We start from the raw sequence: 25935 nt of genomic DNA on the forward strand, positions 1-25935 counted from the left end.
CAAGAAGGGCAGAATCCCGAGTATAGAAAATCTCAGGCCAATTTCACTGACCTCCTGTCTAGGCAAATTATTGAAGACGGTAATTCAGACGCGACTAACTCGATTCGCGGAAGAAAGCAACATCTGGCCCCACGAGATGGTAGGGTTGAGACCGCACCTTAGCGCTCAAGATACCATGCTAAGACTCCAACACGATATTATAGACAAACGAAAGACCAAAGATACGAGAACAATATTGGGCATAGACTTAAACAAATCGTTTGACAATGTCAGGCGCTCGGCCATCCTCGACGGCCTGTCAGATCTTGACGAAGGGAAGAGGACCTTCGCCTGCGTCAAATCTTTTCTCGAGGACAGACCAGCGACCCTGCACATGCAGAGCCTCAGCTCGGAAGAGATCAAATCGGGAAACAGGGCCACTCCACAAGGAGTCATCCTATCCTATTTAATGTAGTTATGAAAGACCTCCCGGGTTGGCTCAATGAGGGCAGCGATGCGTCTATCGAAGAAAGGCGCCCATGACTACAGTATCCTGAGTTTGCACTTGTCGAATCGCTAATTCAACGTCTTCATAAAACTGTTCTATTTCTTCATCGTCGTGAGCGTAGGTTTGTACTACCTTTGTTCTATGCCTCTTATTCAGCTTTATTGCTTCTACTGCTACCCTTTCATTAATGCTGTAGAATTCGTTAATGTTGCCCGCTATGTCCTAATGAATTAGGAATCCTACTCTGAACTGCTTCTTATCTGGTAGTCCTCTATTGCAAAGGACCTGGTCATTTGTCAGCACTGCATAAGTTTCACCAGTTCTTCTAACCTCACTAAGGCCAATGATGTCTCAAACAATCCCTGACAGTTCCTCAAAGAGTCGTGCTAGGCTAGCTTCACTCGAGAAGGTTCGGGTGTTAAACGTTGCGAGGGTCAATTTCCGTTGGCGGCCTGCCCGGGTACAGAGATTCTTAGCACCATCTGCTGCGTTACTGGTTTGACCGCCGCGTTGGTCAGGTGCTCCGCAGCTGCTGGGGACTGAGTGCCATTTGGTAATTGAGTGAGTCATTTGGGGAGGTAGTGGCCGAATACTGCACCAGGAAGGCGAATTCCTGTTCTGGTGAGTAAATGTCTTGTTGAAGCTTAGTGGGTGTTCTTAATTTGGTTGTACCTGGATTAGTATAGCCCCACTTGCTCTCGGCGTTATTGCCGGTGTCAGGCGCCACTCCCTAAGCCTAGATCAAGTGTGCTGCGGGAGGTGAGGTCGAGTTTCCCACCTTCAGGGGGGAAAAAACGCCAGGATTCGAACTTCTGAATGTGGCAACCGAGCATCCAAGCTACCTCAGTCAGATAACCCTGCGGACTGTCAGGCCACCTTATGTCGGAGAATTCCAGTCCAGATAATCCTACGCGCCTGAAAATGTACCTGAATTATCCGCGGTATACGGGTTTTGGTGATCGCTGCAGGTTGCACACCATAGCATTTCTCAATGTTTCTAGCATCGTGGTAAATTTCGGAGTGACCCACACGCATGCGGCCATGAATGCGATTAGATACACGATATATCTTCGGCGAAATTTTTAAAGTAATGTGAACAAAAAAAATGACAAGAAGAAACACTTTCAGCGCTTACCGGGAATTCAGGAGTCGCGTAAGGACGGTGGTACACCAAGCACAATTTAGTGAATCTGTGGTTGCGCACCACTTTTATTTGCCTTGACTCATTATATGCAGTGACTTTTGCTTAGATAAGTAGAGTTATTGGATACTTATAGGTATATTTAAATTCTTGTTGCGAGGTTTTGTATATACATGCAGCGAACTTTGTTTACGGTGGCACTTTCTTGCTCTTTATCAAGCTGTATCTTCGCATCTGTATACTCCATTGTATCTTCGCATTTCTAATGTATATCTTGCAGAACTTTGCATATTTATATCTTTGTAAACTTTCTATATTTTGCAGAACTCCTTCTTTTTAGGTGTGCTCTATGTCGCGACTATAATTTCGGTGCAGTTACAATACACGGCTGGTGACGGCTACTCCTGCGCAATACATTGGAACGAAGGACAGCGTCATTGAGATTTCTCTGTCCATTGCATATGTGTAAAAATGTAAACAAAGTTCTTGAATGACAAAGTTTCATTAAAAAATTTGTTCTCAACTTGTTCATTTTATGGCCTTTTTACGTTTTTCATATCAGCAACATGCACTAGCAGCTGCTTTGCTGATTTCGAACTGATGTAATTGCAAAGTCATGTGATATTTTATTTACTTACTTTATAGAGAAAAAAGCGTGGGTACATTGATATCAGCTGTTTCTGGCAGAATCTTTGGGAAATCCGAATATATTTTCATGAAAAAAGACGTATTTTACTGTCTGGACAGTGGATAGCGTTCAAGAATTCGTTTGCGGCACCTTTGGCAATGGCAATGCAGTTATTATTCATGTATTTGATCCCCGGCAAATTCTATAAGGAGGAGGCCAAGCAGCAACGTGAGCCCTTCCCCCGCCCTCAAACGAAATTTCTGGCTACGCCATTGGTGCTACGCAGCTTCGCTGGGCATCCACCTTCGCAAAGTTGAATGGCCCGTGATTTTCTTTTCTTGGTATACCGGAAACAAAGGAACCTTTGCTAATTGTGCAGCACCTTGTTCGTGCTTCAGTTTCGATCCGTGACCAATTCCAGAGCAGTTTTTCTTTAGAATTCTCGCAGGACATACAACAGGCGCGTCATGCTGCGTTCACTCAGGGTTGATTTGAAACGCAGATAGTACACTTTTGAGCTTCACTTGCTGCTGAACACACGTCGGGAAAGCACTCTTCTGACTGGTTGCTCGCTAGCACGAGACCGGCGAGTGAGCGAACTTGGCGGGTAGTCCCTCTATACATGGCGGCATGTATCACCAGACTCGTCGCGTCGTATTATCCCCCAGCGGCAAAGACGCGAAGCAGCAAGTCGCGCATGCGCGCCTTCCCGTCTGGCAGCGGCTGCGCCTTTCCTTTCCGCTCGCGCGTGTGTCTGCCGCGCCTAGCGGACGGTGGAGTGTGTGCGGCGGCGGATTTTGCGGCTCTGCGGTGCTTATTTGTGGTGCTCCCCCCTCCCTTCTTGATTCCTTCGTTCCACCTTTGGGATAACGCCGATCGCCTTCTGGACGTGCCGTCAAGATGTCGGACGACCACAACAATCACGAAGACTCCAATGAGATCCAGGACATACCGGAGATCGAGCTCATCATCAAGGTAACACGCCCGCATCCGCCGTCCCGAGGCAGCGGCAGCGAACTGTCCGTTAGGCCTAGCAACGGCCGCGGCGCGCTTGCTCCGTGTCCCGCCGTTATGGGGTGGGCATACGGCGGCGCACTTCGAACGTTTTTAGCGACAGCTTTCGCACGCACCGGACACGGGGCGTGGGAGGTGCGCCCGCGGTTGGCTTTTCGGCTGCAGCCGGCTCTCTGCCGTGCGTCGCGGGTGTAATCGAAAGTGTATCTGTCGCCAGGGCAGTGTATTTTGACTCGCCCACCTTTTCGTTGACGTCGCGCATTCTGGCTGTTACCCGCGGCGCCACGGGAATGTGGAGGTCGTGTCGTTTCGTATCACTAATAAATTCCCGTTGCCCGCGTGTCACTACTGATAGCGCCTTTTTTTTTGCCCGTTACATTTTCATTCCCTGTCTGCCCACCCGGAGCGCGGCGCATTTCCTGCGAACGTTCAGTTGTCCCGGCGAAACACCTGTTTTGCGAGCAGGACGGCCCTGTGTTGGCTGGCATGCGTGGTACAGTAAGGAAAATGCGTAGCTCTGCCTGGTTAGGGCACGCGCGCGCCAGGTGACACGGTGCGCGTAGAAAATGTGGCCCGAAACCCGGCAGTTTAATCCGTGTCGAACGATTTTGCGTTTGTATGTCACGGCATACTTTCTATTTCAGTCAGCCGGAAAATGCCGGAACTTGGTACGCAGACTGGTTGGTTTCCCTCTCTGAGGAGGTTGTGCCGCGGCGGCAAATGTCCTTGAGCAATATCGCCGGTCTGTGTTTTTCTTTTGTCTTCCTTTATACCGCTCTTCGTTTTTCCGCTGGCTGCTGTGGCTGGACCGTCGGTGCGGCGCTTCTCTGGCCGTAAGCGCCTTCACAGAGGCGCGATAGGCAGTCGGCGGCCTTAGCGCAACTGTTTGCCTGAGAAGGCCGGTGAAGACGGCGTCTGGCTTTCTCGCGTGCCGGCTGTCCCGTTTAGCCGGCTTTCTCGTTTCGCCGAGGGGCGGCACTTTTCCTCGAGCGTTTCGTCGATTTCCCCGTTTGCCTCGCTTCTCCCTCCGTGACCCGGCGCGTCATCTCGGACGTCGCTCTCTCGGAGCTCGCATTTTATCCCCGCTTTCGGGCGAGACGTCACTCTGCTCTAGCGGGACACCCCTCTCTCCCTTTTCGTGTCACCTGAGTGTGACTGGTGAGGTTTCATGCGCTTCGTGCAGGCACGGCACTGACACGCACCGAGTCCACGGAGTCTGTCCTTGTGGTCGGTGATGCACCAAAGCAGCTGGCCGACCGCGAGAAAACGCCGATTCGGTTTATTCTTCGGTTGACAGGGTTTCCCGCCGCCACGTTCTCGAGCGTCGGCTGTGGGCGGTGGTCTCTCCTGCAAATTTGATTAGACAGCGCCCGCGCTACTTGAGAGGAAGCGCGTTATCGTCGCTGCTGCGAAGAAAAAAAGGATATGCGCCCCCCCCACGACCTTGCGTGTCTGTGGGCGTCCCACTTACCTTTGCGCCTTCGGCTGCCCCAGTCGCTCTGTGGGACAAACTTTCGCTGGCGCGGCCGCGTTCCACCGAGACGCGCGGGTTCGCTTTCCGCCTGTCCCTTGCAGCGCGACACCCTCGCCGTCGACGAGATGCGAAACGCGGGCCCCCGCGTGTCACGTCTGTCGGGTGCACTTTCGCATCATGCGTTTCGCGAGCCGCCATTGGCACTGCGGAATGCGGTTGCCTACACGGCCATCAGCCGCTTTCATTAGTCGCTACGCCTAGCTTCTACAGCAGTAGCACACCGGAGGGCCGCGAAGCGTGCCGTGCTAAGTAACGTCACATGCGTGTGCTCGTGATATATCAACGCGAGTGGGTGTTCGTAGCCTGGTAGCGCGTCATTCCTCGCCAAACTGCAATGCCCGTCTGGCCGCATCTCCAACACCATGCTGTGACACGCCTGTGGAATGTGTGATTGAGCTGCTTGTTGGGAAAGCGGCATTTCCTTGTGGGGTGGCATGTGCATATGGCCAATGGCATTGTTTGCGGGTGTTCAACTGCAGGGCGAGTGCACACATGGGAATGCAAGTAGCTGTACTGTTGGCAAGCCCACCATCGCAAGTTCTGTGCAGCTGCAGCTCCATTTGGTGTCATGGACAAATTAACCTTGAAGTGACAATTTAAGAACACGAAATACGCAAGGATTTTATGAATTCGTATCGGATAAAAGCAATTTTGCCCCATAGTGAATAGTTTACCACACCTTAAAGTTCTTCAAAATTTGCTGGCAAGTCGAATTTGTCTGTGCCTCATAATCAGAAAGTGGTTTTGGCACATAAAACCCCATAATTTTCTACATGATATATATGCCCTGCTGCTATTGGGGGCTGCAATTCGTCATTGGAGAGAATGAAATGTGGCATCCAGGGCCACACAAATTCGATTCGATGGGCTTTTGCTTGAGAAGGAGGAGGATAAACATTTTTAAATAAAGGAAGGACAAGCAGGTGTCTTTCTGCTTGTGCGGGAGGCGCCCTTAGTCCAGGGCTCCTGCGGCTCTTGCTGTCTCCCGGGCCCGCCGCACCAGTTGCTTGAAGTTTGAAGTCTACAATGACCAATAGGGAAGTTTTCAGAAAAAAGGTTATTTATTTCATCAAAACTAGCTGTTTTACATGCTCTTCAAAAGACAGCAAGGGTGTAGATTTATCTATTAGATCTACATTTGCACAATAGTTATTGGGCGATCTGAAGCTTCCCATTTAGGGAGTTATAAATTAAATTATAGGGTTTTACATGCCAAAAGAACTTTCTGATTATGAGGCATTGTGTAGTGGAGGACTCCAGAAATTTCGACCACCTGGGGTTCTTTAACTTGCACCTAAATGTAAGTACACGGTTGTTTTCGCATTTTGCCTCCATTGAAATGTGGCCGTCATGGCCAGGATTTGATCCCGCGACCTCGTGCTCAGCAGCCCAACACCATAGCCAGAGAAGTTTACCATTTAGGGAGTTGCTTGCGATAGTTCGAATATTTGGCTTTAAGAAATTCAGGTGTCTTAAATTAATTTCATTTCCAGGCATGAAAAGTGAATCCTTTTGCAGCAGAAAAAAAAATCAAATGTCATAATAGTGTAATTACTTGTACTATTCTGAGCTTTGAATAGGGGCATTTCTAGATCAAATATGAATATTTTGGAAGGATTACTTCAGAATAGTGAATATTTTCTAATGTTTAAACACAATTAAATCTGAAGTTTGTGGAGAGGGAGTTGGGTGAACAAGGGAGCTTTGTGTAAATTATTTGACACGTCAGTAATACCCTTTGCATTGACCTTCCTAACACCTGAGGAGCTTGTGAGAAAAAATTGTTTGCACTTATCTCCTTGACAATCGCAGGAGTGAAACAAGGGAACAGCTTAAAAGCTGTTCGGCAAGTTGGTAGCTGTTCATTATAAAATATAGACACTCCAAATAAACGGACACACACAAGAGAATAGGACACATCGCCAGGCACGCATGGAGTCTTGTATTTGTGGGAGAAGAGTGGGATACTACAGCACCACATATTATTCTAAAGGGATGCAGGCAAGACTGGCCGTACAATAAATCTAGGTGACATAACACAGGCTGCCTGAAAAAGGGCTGGTGGAATGACTGCGAATTATTGAGCAGAAGCTGTCTTATCCGTGGGTCTACTCAGGAACTCGGGGCCCCTGGGGAACAACCACAGCTATTTTGCAGCAAAATGTAATTCGGAATAGTCGTCACTTGCGTCTATCGCTCTTCCTTGAGACTCTAGTAAGTGTTGGTTTGTACTCGAGCAATATTGAATATTTGGCAATTTTATTGTCTGTTCTCGATTGATTTGCAGAGAGACTGATTTGTATTTGATATTTATGGTGTATTTGACTGGTTCCCACTGTGCTCCCACTCAATTTGCAGCAATAAGGGCTTCCTCTTGTGATTAGAGCCAGAGAAGGACTGGCCCAGCCGAACATGCCGGCTGCTCTAAGCTGGACCACAATGCTCTGAATAAACCAAATATTTACGAGCACTCTGAATGAACCAGACAAATATTTACGAGCGCTTAATTTGAACCAGACAAATATTTACGAGCGCTTAATTTGAACCAGCCCAATGTAACCTGCACCGAGAGAGTGCTCAAAAGCGGCGAGTATCCAGAATTATCAAAAATGCTACTCCAAGTTTTGCATAAAGTTTTCTGTTAAACCACAATTCTGATAGCGAACTCTATACAGCAGAAATGATAACTTGGACTTCTGTGGGTAAATGCAGCAATAGGTTTAGCTTTATTAAAAAGAAGCTAAAACTTCCAATATATGTGGTGTATCAGCATTCTTGTTTCAGTGCAAGGAACTAGTGGTTGTTCGGTCATGGTTTGTAATAGTCCTTGAAACATTTGAATACAAGTCACCTTCGAGGTCTTGAGAACACTTGAATTACCCGCCGCGGTTGCTCAGTGGCTATGGTGTTAGGCTGCTGAGCACGAGGTCGCGGGATCGAATCCCGGCCACGGCGGCCGCATTTCGATGGGGGCGAAATGCGAAAACACCCGTGTACTTAGATTTAGGTGCACGTTAAAGAACCCCAGGTGGTCGAAATTTCCGGAGTCCTCCACTACGGCGTGCCTCATAATCAGAAAGTGGTTTTGGCACGTAAAACCCCATAATTTAATTTTTTTTAACACTTAAATTCCTTGATGTACTTGCCATTTCAACCGGTTTCGCTCGAGTATTAAATTTACTGCTCACCATTCTCCTAGTCAAATCAACTTGACACAACGGTCTACATAGAAAATGGAAAACTGAGAACGACACTTTACCGGAAACCTACACATAGCCAGCAATATTTATAGAACACTGTAAGCAAGGAATTTTTGTCGGAAAAGCGAAACGAATAACAAGAATCTGCTGTGAAGACGATTATATCCACCACCTAAATGACCATGAAGTAATGCTAGCAGAAGGAAACTTATTTACAAGTTCCTCTGGACAGAGCTTATGACATTGCATCAAGATTGGAGAGGCAGTCTGAATCAGCTAAGAAACGACATGCACATGAAGCTGAGAGACCACCAGCCTTTATATAACAAAATATTCTAATGCACTCCCAAACATAAACATCCTACGAAAACACCACCCAATGTTATCAAGTAACGAGCGTCTGAGAAAAGCATTCTTGGTGGTACCAAATGTGGCCTATTGTCCCAGCAGAAACCTTAGACATATTAGTGCATACAAAAGTCCGCCAACATCATTTCCCCATAATAAAAGCATGCTGTTGCCCCAGATGCAAAACCTGCAGGCACCTTCAAACTGACATTAAAATTAAAAGCGCCCAAATAATTCTACACACAAAGTGAAAAGTAACTTTACTTGCACTAGTGCCAATGTGATTTATATACATGTGAATCTTCCTTCTTATAAGAAACAGTATATCAGCGAAAATGAACGCCAGGTTAGACATTGCACGGACACAGCTAAAAAGCTTGCGAAAGCCATCACCAAGCATTTCAACCAACCAGGTTGTAACTTTGATGAACTTAAACTGAACATCCGAGTCACATTTCCATTCTGCACGAGACAGAAAATAGAGAGAATCATACCTCATGCATAAGTTCCAGGACATTCCAACCAACAGGCACAAACATTTTAAAGGTAGCTTTACCCCTGAATGTAGAGATCTAACTTGGCTCGAACTTGACTTCTGGCAGTCTCAAGACAGCTTTGCCGCGCGTCTTAAATCGTACTCGACCTTGCGGGTGACTTGCGAATGACTTGGCTGGGTCACAGTCCGCTCAAGTTTCAAGGCCAGCGTGAAACTGACTTTGTACGTTATTCCAACATGGCAGCCTCACGAACGGACGTCGTGCGGAGGTTAGCTGCTTTCGAGTTTGCTTGCCACACCATGGATACAGCATTTTCAGAGGCGCATCCCTTGCCAAAAATTCCGCGACTCGCCATACGTGACCGAGGGAATCTGATGGAGCTGTACAACGACGAACAATTCCTCCTTCACTACAGATTCATGAAGAACGCCATGCAACAACTTCTCGCTATGTTGCCTATCCGGGAAAGCGGGGACAACAGAGGACAGCCTGTGTGCCTCCCATGCTGCAGTTGCTGATGGCTCTGATGTTTTACTATGCTGGCACATTTCAAACAGTCACCGGGCATCTGGTCCGCATTCCTCAGTCAATAGCGCGTCGCGCAGTTGGAAAGATGACTCTGCTCATTGCGAAGCACCTGCGCCCGATGCTGGTGCACTTTCCGCAGTTGTGGTAAGATTGATTGCAAGCGTGTTTTCTTGTCTCCGATGGTTACACATGCCATCACTAGTTATTAGCACTCACGCCGATATTTACGCTCAGCATGCCGGTCTGTCACGCACTCATCCACCAAATACAGAACATGCGCATGAGCATAAAAATTAGCCTATAGGCAAAAAGGGAATCATGAGCTCCCTCAGAAACAGCCTGTATGCCTCATCTCAGCCTCTTGCATCCGGTTGCCGGCCCAGACGGTGCATGAACGCCTTGCGGCAATCGAGAACAACAGCCATTGGAAGCCCGCCATATCAACCAACCATTTTGTTCGCTTCTCTACGGCCAGTTATACAAACGCGCAACAAGGCCTATAGGTTAAAGGGACCCTGAAACGATTTTGGTGATTTTCTACAAACGTACTGAGTCGTTAGAGTAGGTCCTTCTGATCATTAATTGACACATCTAAGTGCTCTGCGTAAAGCGTGTAATTTATTATAAGGTTTTCAAAATGCACATCGCTGTCGATCGCAGCGCACTGCTCGGTGGAATTTTAAGCCGCCCCTACCCATACGATGCAAATAACCCATATGACGTCACATGGGCGAGCTATGTGATTGGCTGACCAGGGCGCGTGGTCGATAATTTTTCCAACTTTATGGTGAACAAATGATGCTCGTAATAGTTGGAATGTTAGTTACTTTGTTTTTGTAAAAAGAGAATAACTTAAAGAGAATACACAAGAATAGTTTTTTAGTACACTTGAGCACTTCCGGCACACAGCAAGTGTCGTCTGCTTGTGTTACAACGTGCGCAGTCTTTGACGAGAGCTCCGCCGTCAGTGTCGATCAGTCTTTTCGTGAGCACGATGAATCACCCTTGTTGCGTTGTGGGCTGCAGACGTAGCGACTGGAAAGATGTGAAGTTGTGAAATCGTGTCTCTCTGCAAGGCAGCATACGAGTGAACTGGCTGCTGCGCATCAGACTGCAGCTATCCGTAGGCGCCAGGATTTGCGCGTTTGTGGCCGTCACTTTACAGCGGAAGATTACTAACGCAATAGCGTTTCGCAAGTCCGGTATTAGGGCAAACACAAGCACAAGGGGGCAGGGTCTGGCCGCTTGACTGCGCCGGGATGAGCCATGAGATGAGCAGAAAGGTAAATGTGAATGGTCTGCACGGTGCAGCCACCTGGTGGCACAGAGCTCAACCATACACAGTAGCAGCAACGAAGTGCATTTTTCTTTGCTGCTGGTGTGTATTTTTCGCAGGAGTGTAATCATCAACACGTTGTTCTTATAAATGTTTAAAATGTTTTACACTTGGTTAGAGCAATATTAGCGCTTCGTTTGACTGGTTAAGCGCTGCGCCAACAAGTGTCTGGACAGTGCAGACCGATCAGGCTGCTCACGTACGTCTATTCTGAAGTTCCTTCATCAGCTTGAGTTTATGCCTCCAGTCATTTGCCGAAATGACCAGCTTGCCTGTGGTTACCGGAATACCGGCCACCTTCGGCGCTACGACAGAATGCTCGCAACGCACGCTGCTTCGATGGCTCTCGGTCAACGGCCAAGCGGCCAGCGGAGAGGTCTCGCGCGGGAGGAGGCGTGCTCCAACAACCGGAAGTGGACGATATGACGTCGCATGGTGACGCAGGACCAGTGAAGGCGGAGCTTAGCGCCGCTCACTCGGCGAGCGAGTTGAGGAGGAAAGGCATGGCTAGGGAGGAGGGTAACTTCTAATCGCTTGTAACTCCATTAATACGTAACGCTTCACTTAAATTGTGGTGCGAATGTTCTACTTAAGCTGTACCCTATGCGCCTACAAAATTTGTCCGAACCGTTTCAGGGGCCCTTTAAAGAGAAGCTAAAGCCAAAATAAATGTGACTATAAAATTAATTTGCACTCAAATACACTGTCGCGTAAAAGTGGAGCACCGACTTGAAAAAATGGTGACCTGCAACTCAAAAAGCGCGCCAAAATACCGAAACTTGAAGACCACTTAAACCCGCCGGTAACGGGTGTTTTCCGTAAGCAACACTGCCCATCGTAGCTGCGGATGTCGCCAGGTGGAATAAATTTACCCAAACTCTACTTCAGCACTTATGCCCTGGTTGAAATTTGGAAAGATACATACTTTTTTTGCTGTATGACGTGCTTTACGCTAATAAATTTATTATTAACTGCGAACACAGACAAGCAACCTACTTTTGCATTGAAGCACAGTCTTGACTTGACGAAGAAAGTCAGCTTGAGCATCTATGAAAAACGAAAGCCGACTTGGCCGTTTTGAAGTCTGCTTCTTGCTTTGGGTTGACTTCGTTTAGTCCAAGCACGATCCAAGTTAGATCTCTGCATTCGAGGGTTAGAATCTATTCGCTATGCTAAATTTCAAGCTACAGGCAAAAGCACTGTTATTTTTCATTGGGTTGCTTAGTGTTCTGCTTTTTTTCTCCCTTTCTTTTTTTTATTCATATATGTACCATTTTAGTATTTTTTCACAAGCACCATTTTATGCCACTTCTTTTATTTTGTTTTGCCGCAAGATCATAGTTCACTGACCTTCACGAAAAACCCTTCCACAAAAGGCCCCTTCTACGAAAACACACAGCTGGCTGATGCACGGCGCTACCTCACATTCTTCCACCGACGTTGAATAGTACACCTTTGTTTTTCAATTCTAGACACTCACTGCTAAAACACCCTTGGTCCTTGCCTCGCCCACCCACCTCAGCCCCTCTCCCCTTTAGAAGAACCCTACCTATGTATACTGTGCCAAGGAAAGCATATGTCGCCTTGAAAAACAAGTGCACTTGTAAGAACGTTGGCTTCCACTTTTATCTTGTTCTTGTTTTGCTCATCTTGAATTTTTTTCTTCTGCCTTCCCCATGTTTTTCCTTAAAGTACTAAGAATTTGAAGTTCCATTTCAGTTAAGCTCATTGCACTTTACTTGGCTCCTCTGACCACAAAGTTTCGGCAGTCTGTAAGTCAGTCCACTTGGCAGTTCTATGATGGTAGTCAAGGGGTTCCAAGTGGTCGTTTTATCAAAAACTTTTGAGTTTGTTTTCAGGGAAAAAAGAGACCTTTGCACTCATTCACCAAACAATGTATAACTGCATACTGTATCGTATGGTAATGCTTGCCTCTCAAAATCATCAGGTCGTTCTCATTCTTCACATCATAGCCGACTGATAAAGTGCAGGCAAACCTTCGCAATGTTTTTCTGTGCAGCTTTCAAGTGTAAGAATTATGAAAATGGCCTGTTTGTTTAAAAACTTCTTGCGCATCGTGTGATGCACTGCTGTCGCACATTTCAAAAGGAATGATTTTGAGAGTTGCAGATGCTATGAATTCCAGTGCTGTAGGTAGCACAGATGCTGGATAAATGTGTTTATTTCTTGTATGTTAACAGTAGAACTTGTTAAGTGTATCACGTGTACCCGACACGTCAAGTATTGGCACAGTGAGTGTGAGAATGCCACCTTCCTAAATGTTACCAGATCCCCCCTTTTTTTTTTACTAGTTATCCGAGGCATAGGGAAATAAGCACTTGCTGTTGTCGGACTCCATTCGGGCGGTCGAGTCTTTCAAGCAGATGGAGGCCTTGACGGGTGAAAACCCTGAAACACAATTGTGGCCATTGCGGAGTAGCTTCAAGTAGCAGACTCAACTGCTAAGCTTTCTATTCATGATGTCATTATGTGCCTCTCCTAAAGTAATGAGTTTGCTTGCCTCCCACAGGTTGTGCGTGGCCCAAGAGTGAGTGGGTGTGAAGTTCGGCCAGGTCACCTGTCAGTGTGGTAGCTAGTAGGGGAGGGATGGCCTTGTCACGTCATCTGTTGACTGTGTAGGATAACATATAAAGCAGAATGTAGCCTATTACACTGAAAGAATTATCCCTCATCACTGATTTGCAGCAACTTGCGGCACCATGTAGGGAAAAAGCGAGTTGCATGTGTTGCGTGGACAGTGCCATTTAGCAAATAACTAGTCTATCATGTACAAATGAGTATATTTAAACATTAGCTGCTCAGCTTAGGAATAAATGTGTCTAGTTCCATTATGAATGGATTATGAGCAGTCTTGTGTCTAGGCACTAGAAATGCTGTTTTTGGTGGCAATGACAGATGCAAAGCTGTCACATAAGGTGTATATAGGCACTATTATCCTTTATTCAGTTGTGTATAAGCAGAAGTAATAAACTTCTGTGTCTGAGCAACAATTATGGTTTCCTAAAGAACACAGCCCACAAAACCTGCTTTTTTTTTCGTTTACACTATTCTCATTAAATTGAAATGAGGCAAGTTGCCTTGGTTCGATTTACCTAAACATTATTGTAACTAGACACAAGAAAAATAAAAGCAGCAACAAACAAACACCGTCTCAAGATTTTCAGGTTTAATGTTTCGCCTTTTTTTTTATTGCATATTGGTTTGTGCACAGGAAAGGTACGCTTATCCATTGAATTTATGGACTCATATTAGTGCTTGGTTCGATGATCCAAAGCCCTTTGGAATTTCAGAATGTTCTTCAGTCAGAACTTTTGACAGTCCTTTCACTACCGAAAGCCCAGGATTTTTGTATGAAAACCGACTGTAGTTTTGAGCTAGCTCTTCTAGCAACAGGTCCATTGGGGATAAATGGGGACTTTCTTGAATGTCAAAGTGAATCCAACATTGGTTTGAGTTTCACCTGAGCATTCGTTTCTCGATCATGGGTGCTAAAAACGGGAAGTGAGTGCACAAGTGCACCGAGTCACCTTCAACTGTGTAGTCAGTCGCATGGCATAGTTTGAGCCCTTATCACAGTGGTGCTCTTGTCTGCTGCAAAGCAGTTAATAATAGCCTTTATACTTACAAAGGTTCTGGTAATAAACAGGCTCCCTATAGCTGGGTTCCCCAGCGGGTTTCCAGCAGCCAAGGTCCCCAGCATGTTGTAAACAAAATAAGGTTAGAAAAAAATCATGGAAAAAGAGCATTTTTAATGTTTCAAAATCGTATACTGCTACCGAGATCGAAATAGGCGTCTATAGTTGCAATAAAAGGGGCACAAAATTTTTCTAGGCCCGTAGTCTGTGCTTATATGGCAAATAAGCATGATGAGGACATAAGGAAAAAATGGGCATTTTGCCTAAATTTCCGGTCTCTGTTTATGAGCAGTTACAAGCCTGAGCCAGGAACGATGTTGAGTGCCCTTTTGTTCATTTTAATGTGATTAGCATTAGTTGCCTACTTTGGACGTTTTAGGCCAATCTATCTAATATCTTATGACGGCCCAGTGGCCCAAGTTGTCTACCAGTTGGGCTACAAGGTATGTGCTTGTGGTCGTGACAGTGTCCTGGTCATTAAATCATGGTCATTCCAGCTTTGTCATCCGACTCTTGTTATGCTCTCATCTTGTCATCGTCCCCATAACACGTTACGCATTTGTTTTCACTGCCGTTGTAGTCGTTCCATCGTCGTCGTTCCCAACGTTACTAGGCTAGCTTCAGTTGTCAAACTCAGCGGTGTTGCATGGAACCGCCACCCATCCGCCCCTTTGTGGCACTACAGTTGCACCCAGCTTTACTTCCTCACTAGCCAGCTACGCGGACGGGCCGGGCGAAGCACGCGGTGCAGTGTTTCTCTAGTTGATTGCTGACAACGGATTTCAGCAAGCGTGTCATCTACAAAACTGTAGCCTTTGCCGCGTTTGTTAAGGCTATCGGGAGACTATGTCCGCATGCTATGTTCCTGGCTCCACAAGCAGCTATCGGAATGATGTCGACAGTAAGGTGCGACGCCTCGCTCTGCGTAGAACACTGATTGCTCGTGCCGACTGGGAACTCTGTGAATTCCAAGGTGTGCGATTTACAATTTCATGAGCAGGACATCTTAGTGATATGTGCATATTATCAACGGACAGACGGTTGAGGTTTCATGAAGCAAGTGAACGCTTGTCGAGGGTGTGGTGCCAAAAGTGTTCCCGAACCTTCCCTCATACCTATTGAAGCTGCCATAAAAAATGCGAACGAAGAGAGCAAAACATTGGAAAATCAGCCGGCCTCACCATGTCACATTCAAGTGAGAATCAATGTTAACACTCACAAGCAGTGCACATCGTTTATAGCCCAGGTTCCTCTCTTGAAACTACGAAAGAAGTCACTTTAAGTGAAATTGAAGGTGTTCAGCTGCAATCTTTATGGCAGATGCTTACTCATGAGGACATCAAAGGCAAATATGTTGTTTTATACTCTGGACACACGACGAAGGCGCCCTCAGATTTAAAAATGTGGTTCAGTGGGCACTGAGAATAGAGGCACGCCAAGTGCTCTTGGTGATGTGGTCTTGGTGTTCAAGGGCGTTAGCATCCGCACATCGTATGACCTAGTAGTTGTAATAAGCAGAGTTGACGGGCTCGGTGTCCGTCATTCGCTACAATCTGTAAAAGGTACAAGCTTTTCGTGCAGGTGCAAGGTGCTCACTTCTGAAGCTATGTGCCAAGCTGCTGTAGATGGAGTTGGAATCCACGTGGGTGCATATAATTTGCCTAGACTATGTCCCTTGTGACACTTTAGGTCATCTCGTCCTCGTGCTGTCATCGTCATACTGTCTTTCTCACCATCATCATATGTGTGGCATACAGTTGCTTTTACTTCATTTTCTTTAATAAAGCCTTCATTGGTTCTCAAAAAAATTGTGCTGTTATTTTTGTGGATGATAAATTTGGTCTCGCTAGCTGGCGTACAACTGCCCCAGGCCAAAGTGTTAATTGAGTAAAAGCAGTGGGGAAACGTGCCAAGCTGCTCTAGGTGAAAAGTAGACTGCGCAAAAGGTTAAGATGACGGGAAGAAATATTCGACAGAAATACAGCTTGTGCTCTTTGTCCTATGCGTTTCTTCCTTTTGTGCAGTTTACCCTTCTTTCAGTATCGGCCAACTAGCCCGATAAACCTTATTGCTGTAGGCGGATACCACTTTCGCACGGTATCACTAATTTGGGCAAGGCAGAACGCCAGTGAACATCATCAGCAGCAGCCTATTTTATGTCCACTGTAGGGCGCAGGCCTTTCCCTGTGGTCTCCTAATTACCCCTGTCCTGCGCCAACCGATTCCACCTAGCACCCCCAAATTTCCCAATTTCATCGCACCACCTAGTCTGTCATCCTATACTGTGCTTCCCTTCTCTTGGTACCCATTCTGTCACCCTAATGGTCCAACGGTTATCTAATCTGCATATTGCATGACCTGCCCAGCATAATTTTTTTCTCTTAATGTCTACTAGAATATCGTCTATACCGATTTGCTCTCTGATCCAAACCGCTCTCTGTCTCTTAAAGTTATGCCTAGCATTCTTCATTCCATCGCTCTTTGCACGGTCCTTAACTTGTTCTCAAGCTTCTTTGTCAGTCTCCATGTCTCTGCCCCATATGTCAGCGCCGGTAAAATTCAGTATACTTTCCTTTTCAATGATAACAGTAAGCGCCCAGTCAGGAGCTCACGATGTCTGGCAGAACGCCAGTGAACGTGAAACATGCAAAAGCTGCCCTTCCGCACGAGCTCAAGGCTCAAGATGCGAGGCATCTGCAGTGGAGCTCGATGGAACGGTGCCGCCATCTGGTGGCTGTTAAGGGAGTGGAGACAGCAGCAGTAAGCACATGGGCATAGTTTGACAACTGAAGCTAGTCTAATAAAGTTGGTCATTCCAGCTTTGCCATCCAGCTCTCCCCATGCCGTTGTCAGTCTTTGCAAGAGTTGTAGTCATACCATTGCAGTTATATACTTGTCTTCATCCCATTGTCCTCATATCATTGTCATTGCATCGTCGTCATACATTCATAATTATGCATTCATTGTGATGCCTTCACGGCCGTTCGATCATTGTCATTTTTAATGTCATTTGACTCTTGTCATGCTGTCATCGTTGTGCTACCTTTTTACCAGCGTCATCACTTCAGCAACATCATCCCATCGTTGTCATGCTGTTGTCACCATGCCCATGCCTTTGTCGTTCCATAGATGTCATTCCTTCTTTATCATTCTGACCTGGTCATGCCGTCACCATTCAACCCTGATTATGTGTAATATTAGGCCACCGTTGGCATTGCATCATTTTCAGAGTTGCTATTTTGTGTCCATTCTCGTAACGCCGCCATGATGCCACTGTGCTCATGCCATCATCACTCCAGCTTTGTTACCCAGCTCTTGTCATGTTCTGGTCATCATACCACCTTTGTCAATCCATCGATGTCATTCTGTGCTTACCATTCTATCATGCTGTCATCATTCATTAGGCCGCTGTTGTAATGCCATCGTCATCATTGCATTGTCAGTCACTCTCTGGCATTCATTGTCATACCTAGGTCATCATTGCAATTTTGTCATCATACTCATCCCATAATCCTCATGTCATCGTCTTCATGGTAGCATTATGATACCATCATTTAAGAAATGTAATCTCATCATCATGCCATCATCGTCATACTGCCTTTGTCTCTTCATCGTCATCCGTTCATCATTCCATCGCCATCATTGTCAGCCTCTTACAGTCGTCATGCGCTGCACTCATAGGCGACTTTGGTGAGTGAGTTCCATAGGAAAGCGGGACTATACCAAAGTATGTTGCATGTAGCTGAAGCAATGGAAGTCTTGCCATAACCACTGCAGATGTTCAATGAATGGGACTTCGGAATTATGGTGTGTCGTAAGATAGCTTGAATGCTAATCGAATCACTGTCAACAGGCATTGTCAGATGAATTCTCCCATATTTTTTTGTTGCTGCACTGCAGTGCTTAGATTTTGGCAAATGGCATTGTGAAATTTATTAACAGGAGACTAGTCAGGGCTCGTACGCATGCCTAATATCAGCAGACTGCATGCATTCATGATCATAATCTAGGAAAGTCTCCTTGGCCATATAAACCTGTTTTGTTTGCCTGACCATGTTCCATTTAGGCACCAGGTATAGACCGTTTCATCGGGCGAGGAGGATAGGGCGTGCGGAGAGCCTTTCCTCCTCTCTGGCTTGGGCGATCCGGCGCAGCGCTGCTTGAAAGTATTGCTGTCGCGTGCTGCGGAACGATTTCTTGATGTTCTAGATCGTACTCTGTGAAATTTACGCCGTGTCCGTTCATATAAGGTCGTCAGGGAAGCCTTTCGGTGCATCATTAACTACAATAGACGGAAATATCTTTTGGCGGCGTGAAAATGTGACGCGTTTTATCAGCCGTGGTGTACGCACATTGTCAGTCGCGGTGTGTGTATGTGTTGTGAACTATTTTGCTTATATCGGTTTTAATTCAGCAAAGAAAACCGGTGTCTCTGTATCAGCAGCATGAAATGGTAAATCTGCTCAATATCTGATCGCTTGGCGTAGGGAGTAAAACATAAAGAGCGAATGCTCGTGCACGGCCAACCTAAGGCAACCACGAAACATTTAAGCGGCAGGCGCAATCAAATATTTGTGATGCACCGGCATCGTTCTCGCGCATTTCAAGTCTAGTAGGCTTGAAATTACCACATGTCTACGCTAGCCTTCCTGCATGAGGCCAATGGCGCTGCTCAACACAGCGATCACTGTGGTTGGTGATCCAGCATGGTACATATGTAAGCTGTGCGCTTCGGCATTGCCTTTTTGGCCTGCATACAGCCATAATATATGAGGGATCGTATATAAAGAATGCGATGCCTATTTTCGAGGACAAAATTTCCGTAATACGTGTGTGTGCGTCGTAGAGAACGGAACGAACACAACCGAAAAAGAAATTCGGTTATCATCCTCTTTCTAGAAAAAGCAAGAGAAAACGGGCTAACGCCGCAACAGGGCCTCGCATAGTCACGCCGCACAACGTTTATAAATATATAACCGCTGATGCGGTATGCTTGGACCATGCGGTATATAGAACCAAGATAAATGTAATCCAGCACCTACCACTGCTTAGGACGCTCGCGCAGTTCGTAAACAGTCCCTTTGCTGGACAAGCGTAATTCAGACTGTAAGGTATGCTGCTATCACTTGCCAAACTATTTTATTCACGGGCGGAAACCTCATCCGTCGAACCAAGTAGTCACGCAATGTAACCTGCAGCGAACAGTTTGAACGCTTGTCAAAGTATAACATCACAGCTCCTATCGCAGCAGAACGGTGCCCATGCTCACGCTGTTACGATCGCCGCGTATGTTTCATGGCTCCTAAACCGCAGCTTAGAAATAGATAATATAATAATAATTGTGGGGTTTTACGTGCCAAAACCACTTTCTCATTATGAGGCACGCCGTAGTGGAGGACTCCAAAAATTTCGACCACCTGGGGTTCTTTAATGGCACCTAAATCTAAGTACACGGGCGTTTTCGCATTTCGCCCCCACCGAAATGCGGCCACCGTGGCCGGGATTCGATCCTGCAACCTCGTACTCAGCAGCCCAACACCATAGCCACTGAGCAACCACGGTGGGTTTTAGAAATAGAGGATAACACTGCAATAAGGTTACATTAGTGACTGGAACATTCAGAAATACACAATTCATCTCCGAGGCTGATTGTAGAGTCGAATATGCGCGCACACATCGCACTACGTGTTCCGTCCACCTCAACGCCAGCAGAAATTCCGGCCATGACGCCTTAAACCACTTCAGCACGTCTCGCAGAACCGTTTACACGTAGAAGACGCATACATACTAAACAGGCCGCACGACGGCGAAAACAAACGCCAGAACCTGCCGCCGAGCGTATACCTGCCATGCAAAAGACCGCTTTCACCCAAGCCAGTATGGCGCTGCTCATAGACGGCGCCACTGCACTCACAATATGGCGGCGCCTACAAAAAAACGGTCTATAAAAAGGTGTTGTTTCACTGTCAATTTCAGCAAAGCACAAAACACTAAGGTGCCTTCGGCACAACATTTTAATTATCATATTTTCTTTTACCTAAGTGACTGATTTGGTGGCCTAAAGCTAATAGTGTTACTAATAAGCAGACCTCCATGTCTACTTATAGAGCTTTGTCTTAGCTGCTTATGCATCTTCGGGGATTATCAGTCGCCTGCATGATTAAAATAAAACCATTTTTGTGGGAGGCAGTGAAAATTCGACATTTTTAATAGCACTGAAAACAGTAATATTGACAAGTTCCTTGCGCATAACCACAGTCACTACAGCTTACACTGTACTGAGGTGGTTAGAGCTGTCCGCTGTAACAAGAAACTGTTAAAAAAATCTAATTAGGTATCGCATCATCTGAGGAGCAAGGTGTCTACGAACTGGGAAAATACGAAATTCTCAGCTATTTTCTCCCGCAGGAGTGTCTGCGTCAGCAGACGTTTGGTGTGTTGCGACACCACGTACCCGAGCACACGAGGGTTGGACCGTCCCGCGTGTAGCCTTGCGCGGCTTAGCAGTGTCCAGGGAAAGGGGGATCCTGGACGTTGAGCCGATGCCGGTTGTTCGGGCCTTTAAGGCCCCCCCGCGGAGGCAACACACCTCTTTGGCCTCTGCTTCACGTAGACGGCACCCCCGGACTGACTCACCCGGGGGAAATCGGCAGTCGCCCTTTCCTGTCTCTCACCTCAAATCTTCGTCTTTATCTCTCACTTTTTTACCTTTCCTGTCTTCTTCTCTCTTCCATTTCCTTTCTCCACGGCGGCAAGGGTTAACCTTGGGTACACCATATTTGGTTATAGCGACGGCGTATGGCTGGCGTCGTGCAGGCTTGTACACAAGCTCTGCCGCGTCCCCTCGTTGGGCTCCGTGGTGGGCGGTCGGTGCTGTTGCCGAACATACTCATTTTCTATGGCAGCACAAACCTCTGTCGTCTATGATCGGCGTCTGAAAAGATGCCGCACCGAAGTACCATTCCATTTCTCCTTTCGGAGCAACGCTCCATCCTTCCCAAGTTCTGTGTAGTACACAGCGAAAGCAACATGCCAGTAAGAAAACTCACCATTCCTTGTAGCCAAATGCTTGAAAGAAAAAATTGGACCGACGTACAAAGCCTCCAAAATGTCCAAAATGTCTCCTAGAACTGAATAATAAAGACCAAGCAGAGAAGCTCACTGACCTTACCAGTATTGGCGGCACCACAGTGACGATTTCACCACATAGAACACAGAACACAAGCCGGGGAGTGATTTCTGAAGAAGACTTTATTGGATTGAGCGATGAGGAACTCCTTGAGGGTTTCCAAGAACAAAATGGGACAAAAGTACAAAGAATAGTAATCCGCAGAAACAACCAAGAAATCCCCACCAGACATGTTATACTCACCTTTGGAACAAGCGAAATGCCTACTCAACTCGATGCAGGTTATGTTAAAGTCAATGTCAGAGCATATATCCCGAACCCTAGACGATGTTTTAAGTGCCAAAGGTTCGGACATGCTTCACATGCATGCCGAGGACAAGCAACCTGTGCTAAATGCAGCTCCAATGATCACCAATCGGACAACTGCACCTCTTCACCACATTGTGTTAATTGTAAAGAAGATCATCCAGCTTACTCGCGGTCTTGCCCATGCTGGAAAAAAGAAAAAGAAGTGATTGCACCAACTGTCAAAAAAAAAAATTCCGTTCTTTGAAGCCAGAAAGCAGCTATCATACCTTCCGCGAAGAAGTTACGCCGACGTGATGCAGTCTGGGGCAGCGTCGCAGAGGTCTCCGGAGTCCTCCGAGCCCACGCGCAGTGGTGCCGTGCGACTCCTCCCGCCCCCGTGATGGAAGCAGCCGACGCTGCTTTATCCTCTTCCAAGGCCTTGCAAACACCAGTCCCGCAGGGCCCTAAGATAAAGCGAATCCCAAGGCCCGAGGCATGTGTCTCGGCGCCCAACTCTCGGTCTTCCAGCGCTTCAGAAAGAGCGATGGAGATCGACACAAGAACACTGGTGTCATTGACACCTAAGGACAAGTGCTCTCTTGAGCGCGGTAAGAGGGACAAGATCCCAATAACCACCCAAAATAAGAAGGCGATAACCTGAAGGTTATCGCTCCTTTGTATCACACTTCTTGAGACCTACGTCACCTGACATCTTTCCTATCTCCTGTTGAACTGTTAAAGCCATTTTTTACCCTTCAATTCCATAATGGCTTTTATTATTCACTGGAATTGTAGAGGCCTTCTACATAACTTAGGTGACATTAAAGACCTGTTATTTAACTTCTCTCCTGTGGCCTTATGCCAACAGGAAACAAACCTAGGTGAAAAACACATATTCTAAAAGGTTTCACTGTTGTACGGCGCGACCGTACTCAGATGAACCGGCTTTCCGGTGGTGTAGCCATTGTTGTGCAGGGCGGTATTGCAGTTAGAGAAGTTCCGATTACCAGTCACATAGAAGCCGTTGCTATCACTGTTATAACTCACAAAACCATCACCATTTGCTCGCTGTATATCCCACCCCACACCCATTTTACCACTAAACACTTAGAAAATATAACAGGTCAATTACCGGAGCCATTTGTTTTAGTGGGGGATTTTAATGCACACGGTACTCTTTGGGGCAGTATCAAAACTGACCAAAGAGGGCAAATGGTTGAGGGTTTTATTCTATCAAATGATATCTGCCTTTTAAATTCAGGTGCACCGACATACTTTTCACCGACTTCCCGCACTTTAGTTTAGATTTAGCTTTTTGCTCACCGTCTCTTTTTAATGATCTTAAATGGGAAACCATCGACAAGTCTTATGGCAGTGATCACGTGCCCGCAATCATGAAATTTTTATCGTCACCACCAACTTTAGTCACTAGGCCACGCCAGTGGAAATTACAGCTCACTGACTGGCCGCTTTTTATGGAAAACGCAAGACTGGAAGCTGTCTTTTCACAAGAACTAAGCATTGATGAACTTAATAAAAAAATGACTGAAGTCATAATCTCTGCTGCAGAAAAGGCAATACCCCAGTCATTCGGTATTGTACACAAAAGGTTAAATCCCTGGTGGACGAACGAGTGTACCGAAGCCAAAAAGAAACAAAATAAGGCCTGGGGAATCCTACGTAGGTACCCCACTTATAGCAACCTTTTAAATTTCAAACAGGCCAAAGCCAAAGCACGGTTTATTCGAAGGCAGGCAGAGAAATCGTCATGGCAAAAATATGTATCTTCAATTAATAATACGGTCACGTCAAAATGAATGTGGGACCAAGTAAGGAAGTTTAGAGGAGAGTACACATCATACATAATACCACTACTCACTTGTCCAGGCACACAAACAACACTGCAGGACCAGGTGAACTTATTAGGCGAACATTTTTACAAGGTCTCAAGCTCAGCAAACTACTCAAGTGATTTCTTAAAATATAAAATGTCGGCGGAGAAACAGAGACTGCCCACTACTGAGGCTTCAAATGAACCTTATAATAACGTCCTCACAATGCAAGAATTGAACAGGGTCCTCTCTGCCGGTAAAAAAGCTGTCTAGCCAAATCTTACGAGAGTATCATAAACATAAGGCTCACATTCATCCTTGAATCAAGGAATCTAATAGACGTGCACCAGTGCGTATACAGAAAGGGCTGCTCGACAACTGACCACGTCGTACGACTAGAACATGAAATATGTAACGCCTTTCTACACAAACAACACTGTCTCACAGTATTTTTGGATCTAGAGAAAGCATATGATACCACATGGCGGTATGGAATCTTAAGAGACCTGGCTGACTTGGGAGTGAGTGGCAGAATGCTAAACTGTCTATCTGATTTTATGGCAAATAGAACATTTCAGGTGCGTCTCGGCACAATACTTTCACGCACATTTACACAGGAAATGGCGTTCCACAGGTTTGTATTCTCAGCACGTCACTCTTCATAATCAAAATGAACTCTTTTAATAAGATCATACCATCCTCTGTTATGCACTCCATATATGTCGACGATCTGCAAGTGGCTTGCCGCGCCTCAAGTCTACCCACTTGCGAAAGACAACTACAAATAACCATAAATAACCTTACACAATGGGCTGACAAAAATGGATTCCGTTTTTCAACAGACAAAACTGTTACAGTTCTCTTCTCCCAGAAACGAGGGTTACACTTCAATCCAGTTCTCACATTGCACGGTACAACACTACCGGTCAAAGAACACTATAAATTTCTAGGCGTAACGTTTGACACTAAACTGAACTTCCTGGCCCACATTAAAGCTACTAAAATTAAAGCAAGCAAAGCGCTAAATATCCTCAAGGTTTTATCACATAAGCACTGGGGATCTGACTGAACATGTCTACTACGTATATACTGATCCCTTGTACGTAGCATCCTTGACTACGGTAGTGTAGTTTATGGTGCAGCTAGGCAGTCCTACATTAAGCGACTTGATCCAGTTCACAATCTTGGCCTACGACTGGCGAGCGATGCCTACAGGACATCACCTGTACAAAGTTTATACGTTGACGCTAATGAACCTTCATTACAGCACTGCAGAGCACAACTTACACTTTGCTATGTATTAAGAATTCGGTCATCACCACAACATATATGCTACAACATCGTAACACAGTGCCAATCACGACTACACTACACAAATAAACCAAACACGATTCGACCACTCATCTTAAGACATGAACAATATTGTGAGACCTATGATGTTCCTCCCGAAGCCCTGCAGGTTGCCGAAAGGCCACCAAGATTGCCCCCGTGGTGCAATTTTACACAGCTGTGTGACTGGACGTTAACACATATAAAGAAAAAAGACATTCCACAAGAACCTATAATACAAGAGTTCCTAGCTATCCAAGAAAAATATAAAAATTACACAGAATTTTACACTGACGGCTCTAAAACACAAGAATACGTAGGTGTCGGGATCGTAACAAAAAATTGCGAAAATAGCATTTGCATAAATTTTTCTTCTGTCTTTACCGCCGAAGTTTATGCGATATGGATGGCAGTTAAGAAAATTACTTCCGACAAGCAGAAGAATGCTATTATTTATACCGACTTGTTAAGTGCCCTAAGAGCCCTTAACTTAAACTCCGCGTCTGAACCCCTGCTTGGCAATGTCTTAAACATAGTATTTAACAAGAAATATGAAGGAACCATACGATTCTGCTGGGTCCCAAGCCATGTTGGTATAGCAGGGAATGAAGCTGCAGATAGAAGCGCATCCATGGCAGCGCACAAAAGCATAACACACATAACACTTATATACTACAAAGACAGTATCCGAGCAGTTCGTAAGGCCCTAGCATCAAAATGGCAACAAGAATGGAACTCGTGCGTAAATAACAAATTGCATATAACTAAACCCCTGCTTCGCGAGTGGAAATCATGCACTCACCAAGAACGGTTCTGTGAGGAATGTTATGTCGACTTCGAATTGGACACATGCATCTAACACACAATTTTTTACTTCGAAACGAAAGTCCACCAACATGCGAGAAATGTCACGAAACGCTCACAGTAACCCACATCATTATATCATGCCCACACACTGAAACACACAGGCGGAAGCATTTCAAAAATT

General features: G+C 46.0%; 1 protein-coding gene across 1 annotated transcript in view; it reads left to right on the top strand.

The window, feature by feature from the left end:
• The first annotated feature begins 2983 nt into the window (after positions 1-2983).
• Clic (chloride intracellular channel protein 5) overlaps positions 2984-25935 on the top strand; it is a 109453-nt gene continuing 86501 nt past the window's right edge. Inside the window, exon 1 of the mRNA XM_065447725.2 lies at positions 2984-3231. Within this exon, the coding sequence (XP_065303797.1) occupies positions 3157-3231 (75 nt within the window). The 5' untranslated portion in view covers positions 2984-3156. The remainder of the gene's footprint in view (positions 3232-25935) is intronic.

The sequence above is a fragment of the Dermacentor albipictus genome, chromosome 5 (assembly GCF_038994185.2).
Source record: "Dermacentor albipictus isolate Rhodes 1998 colony chromosome 5, USDA_Dalb.pri_finalv2, whole genome shotgun sequence".
NCBI lineage: Eukaryota > Metazoa > Arthropoda > Arachnida > Ixodida > Ixodidae > Dermacentor > Dermacentor albipictus.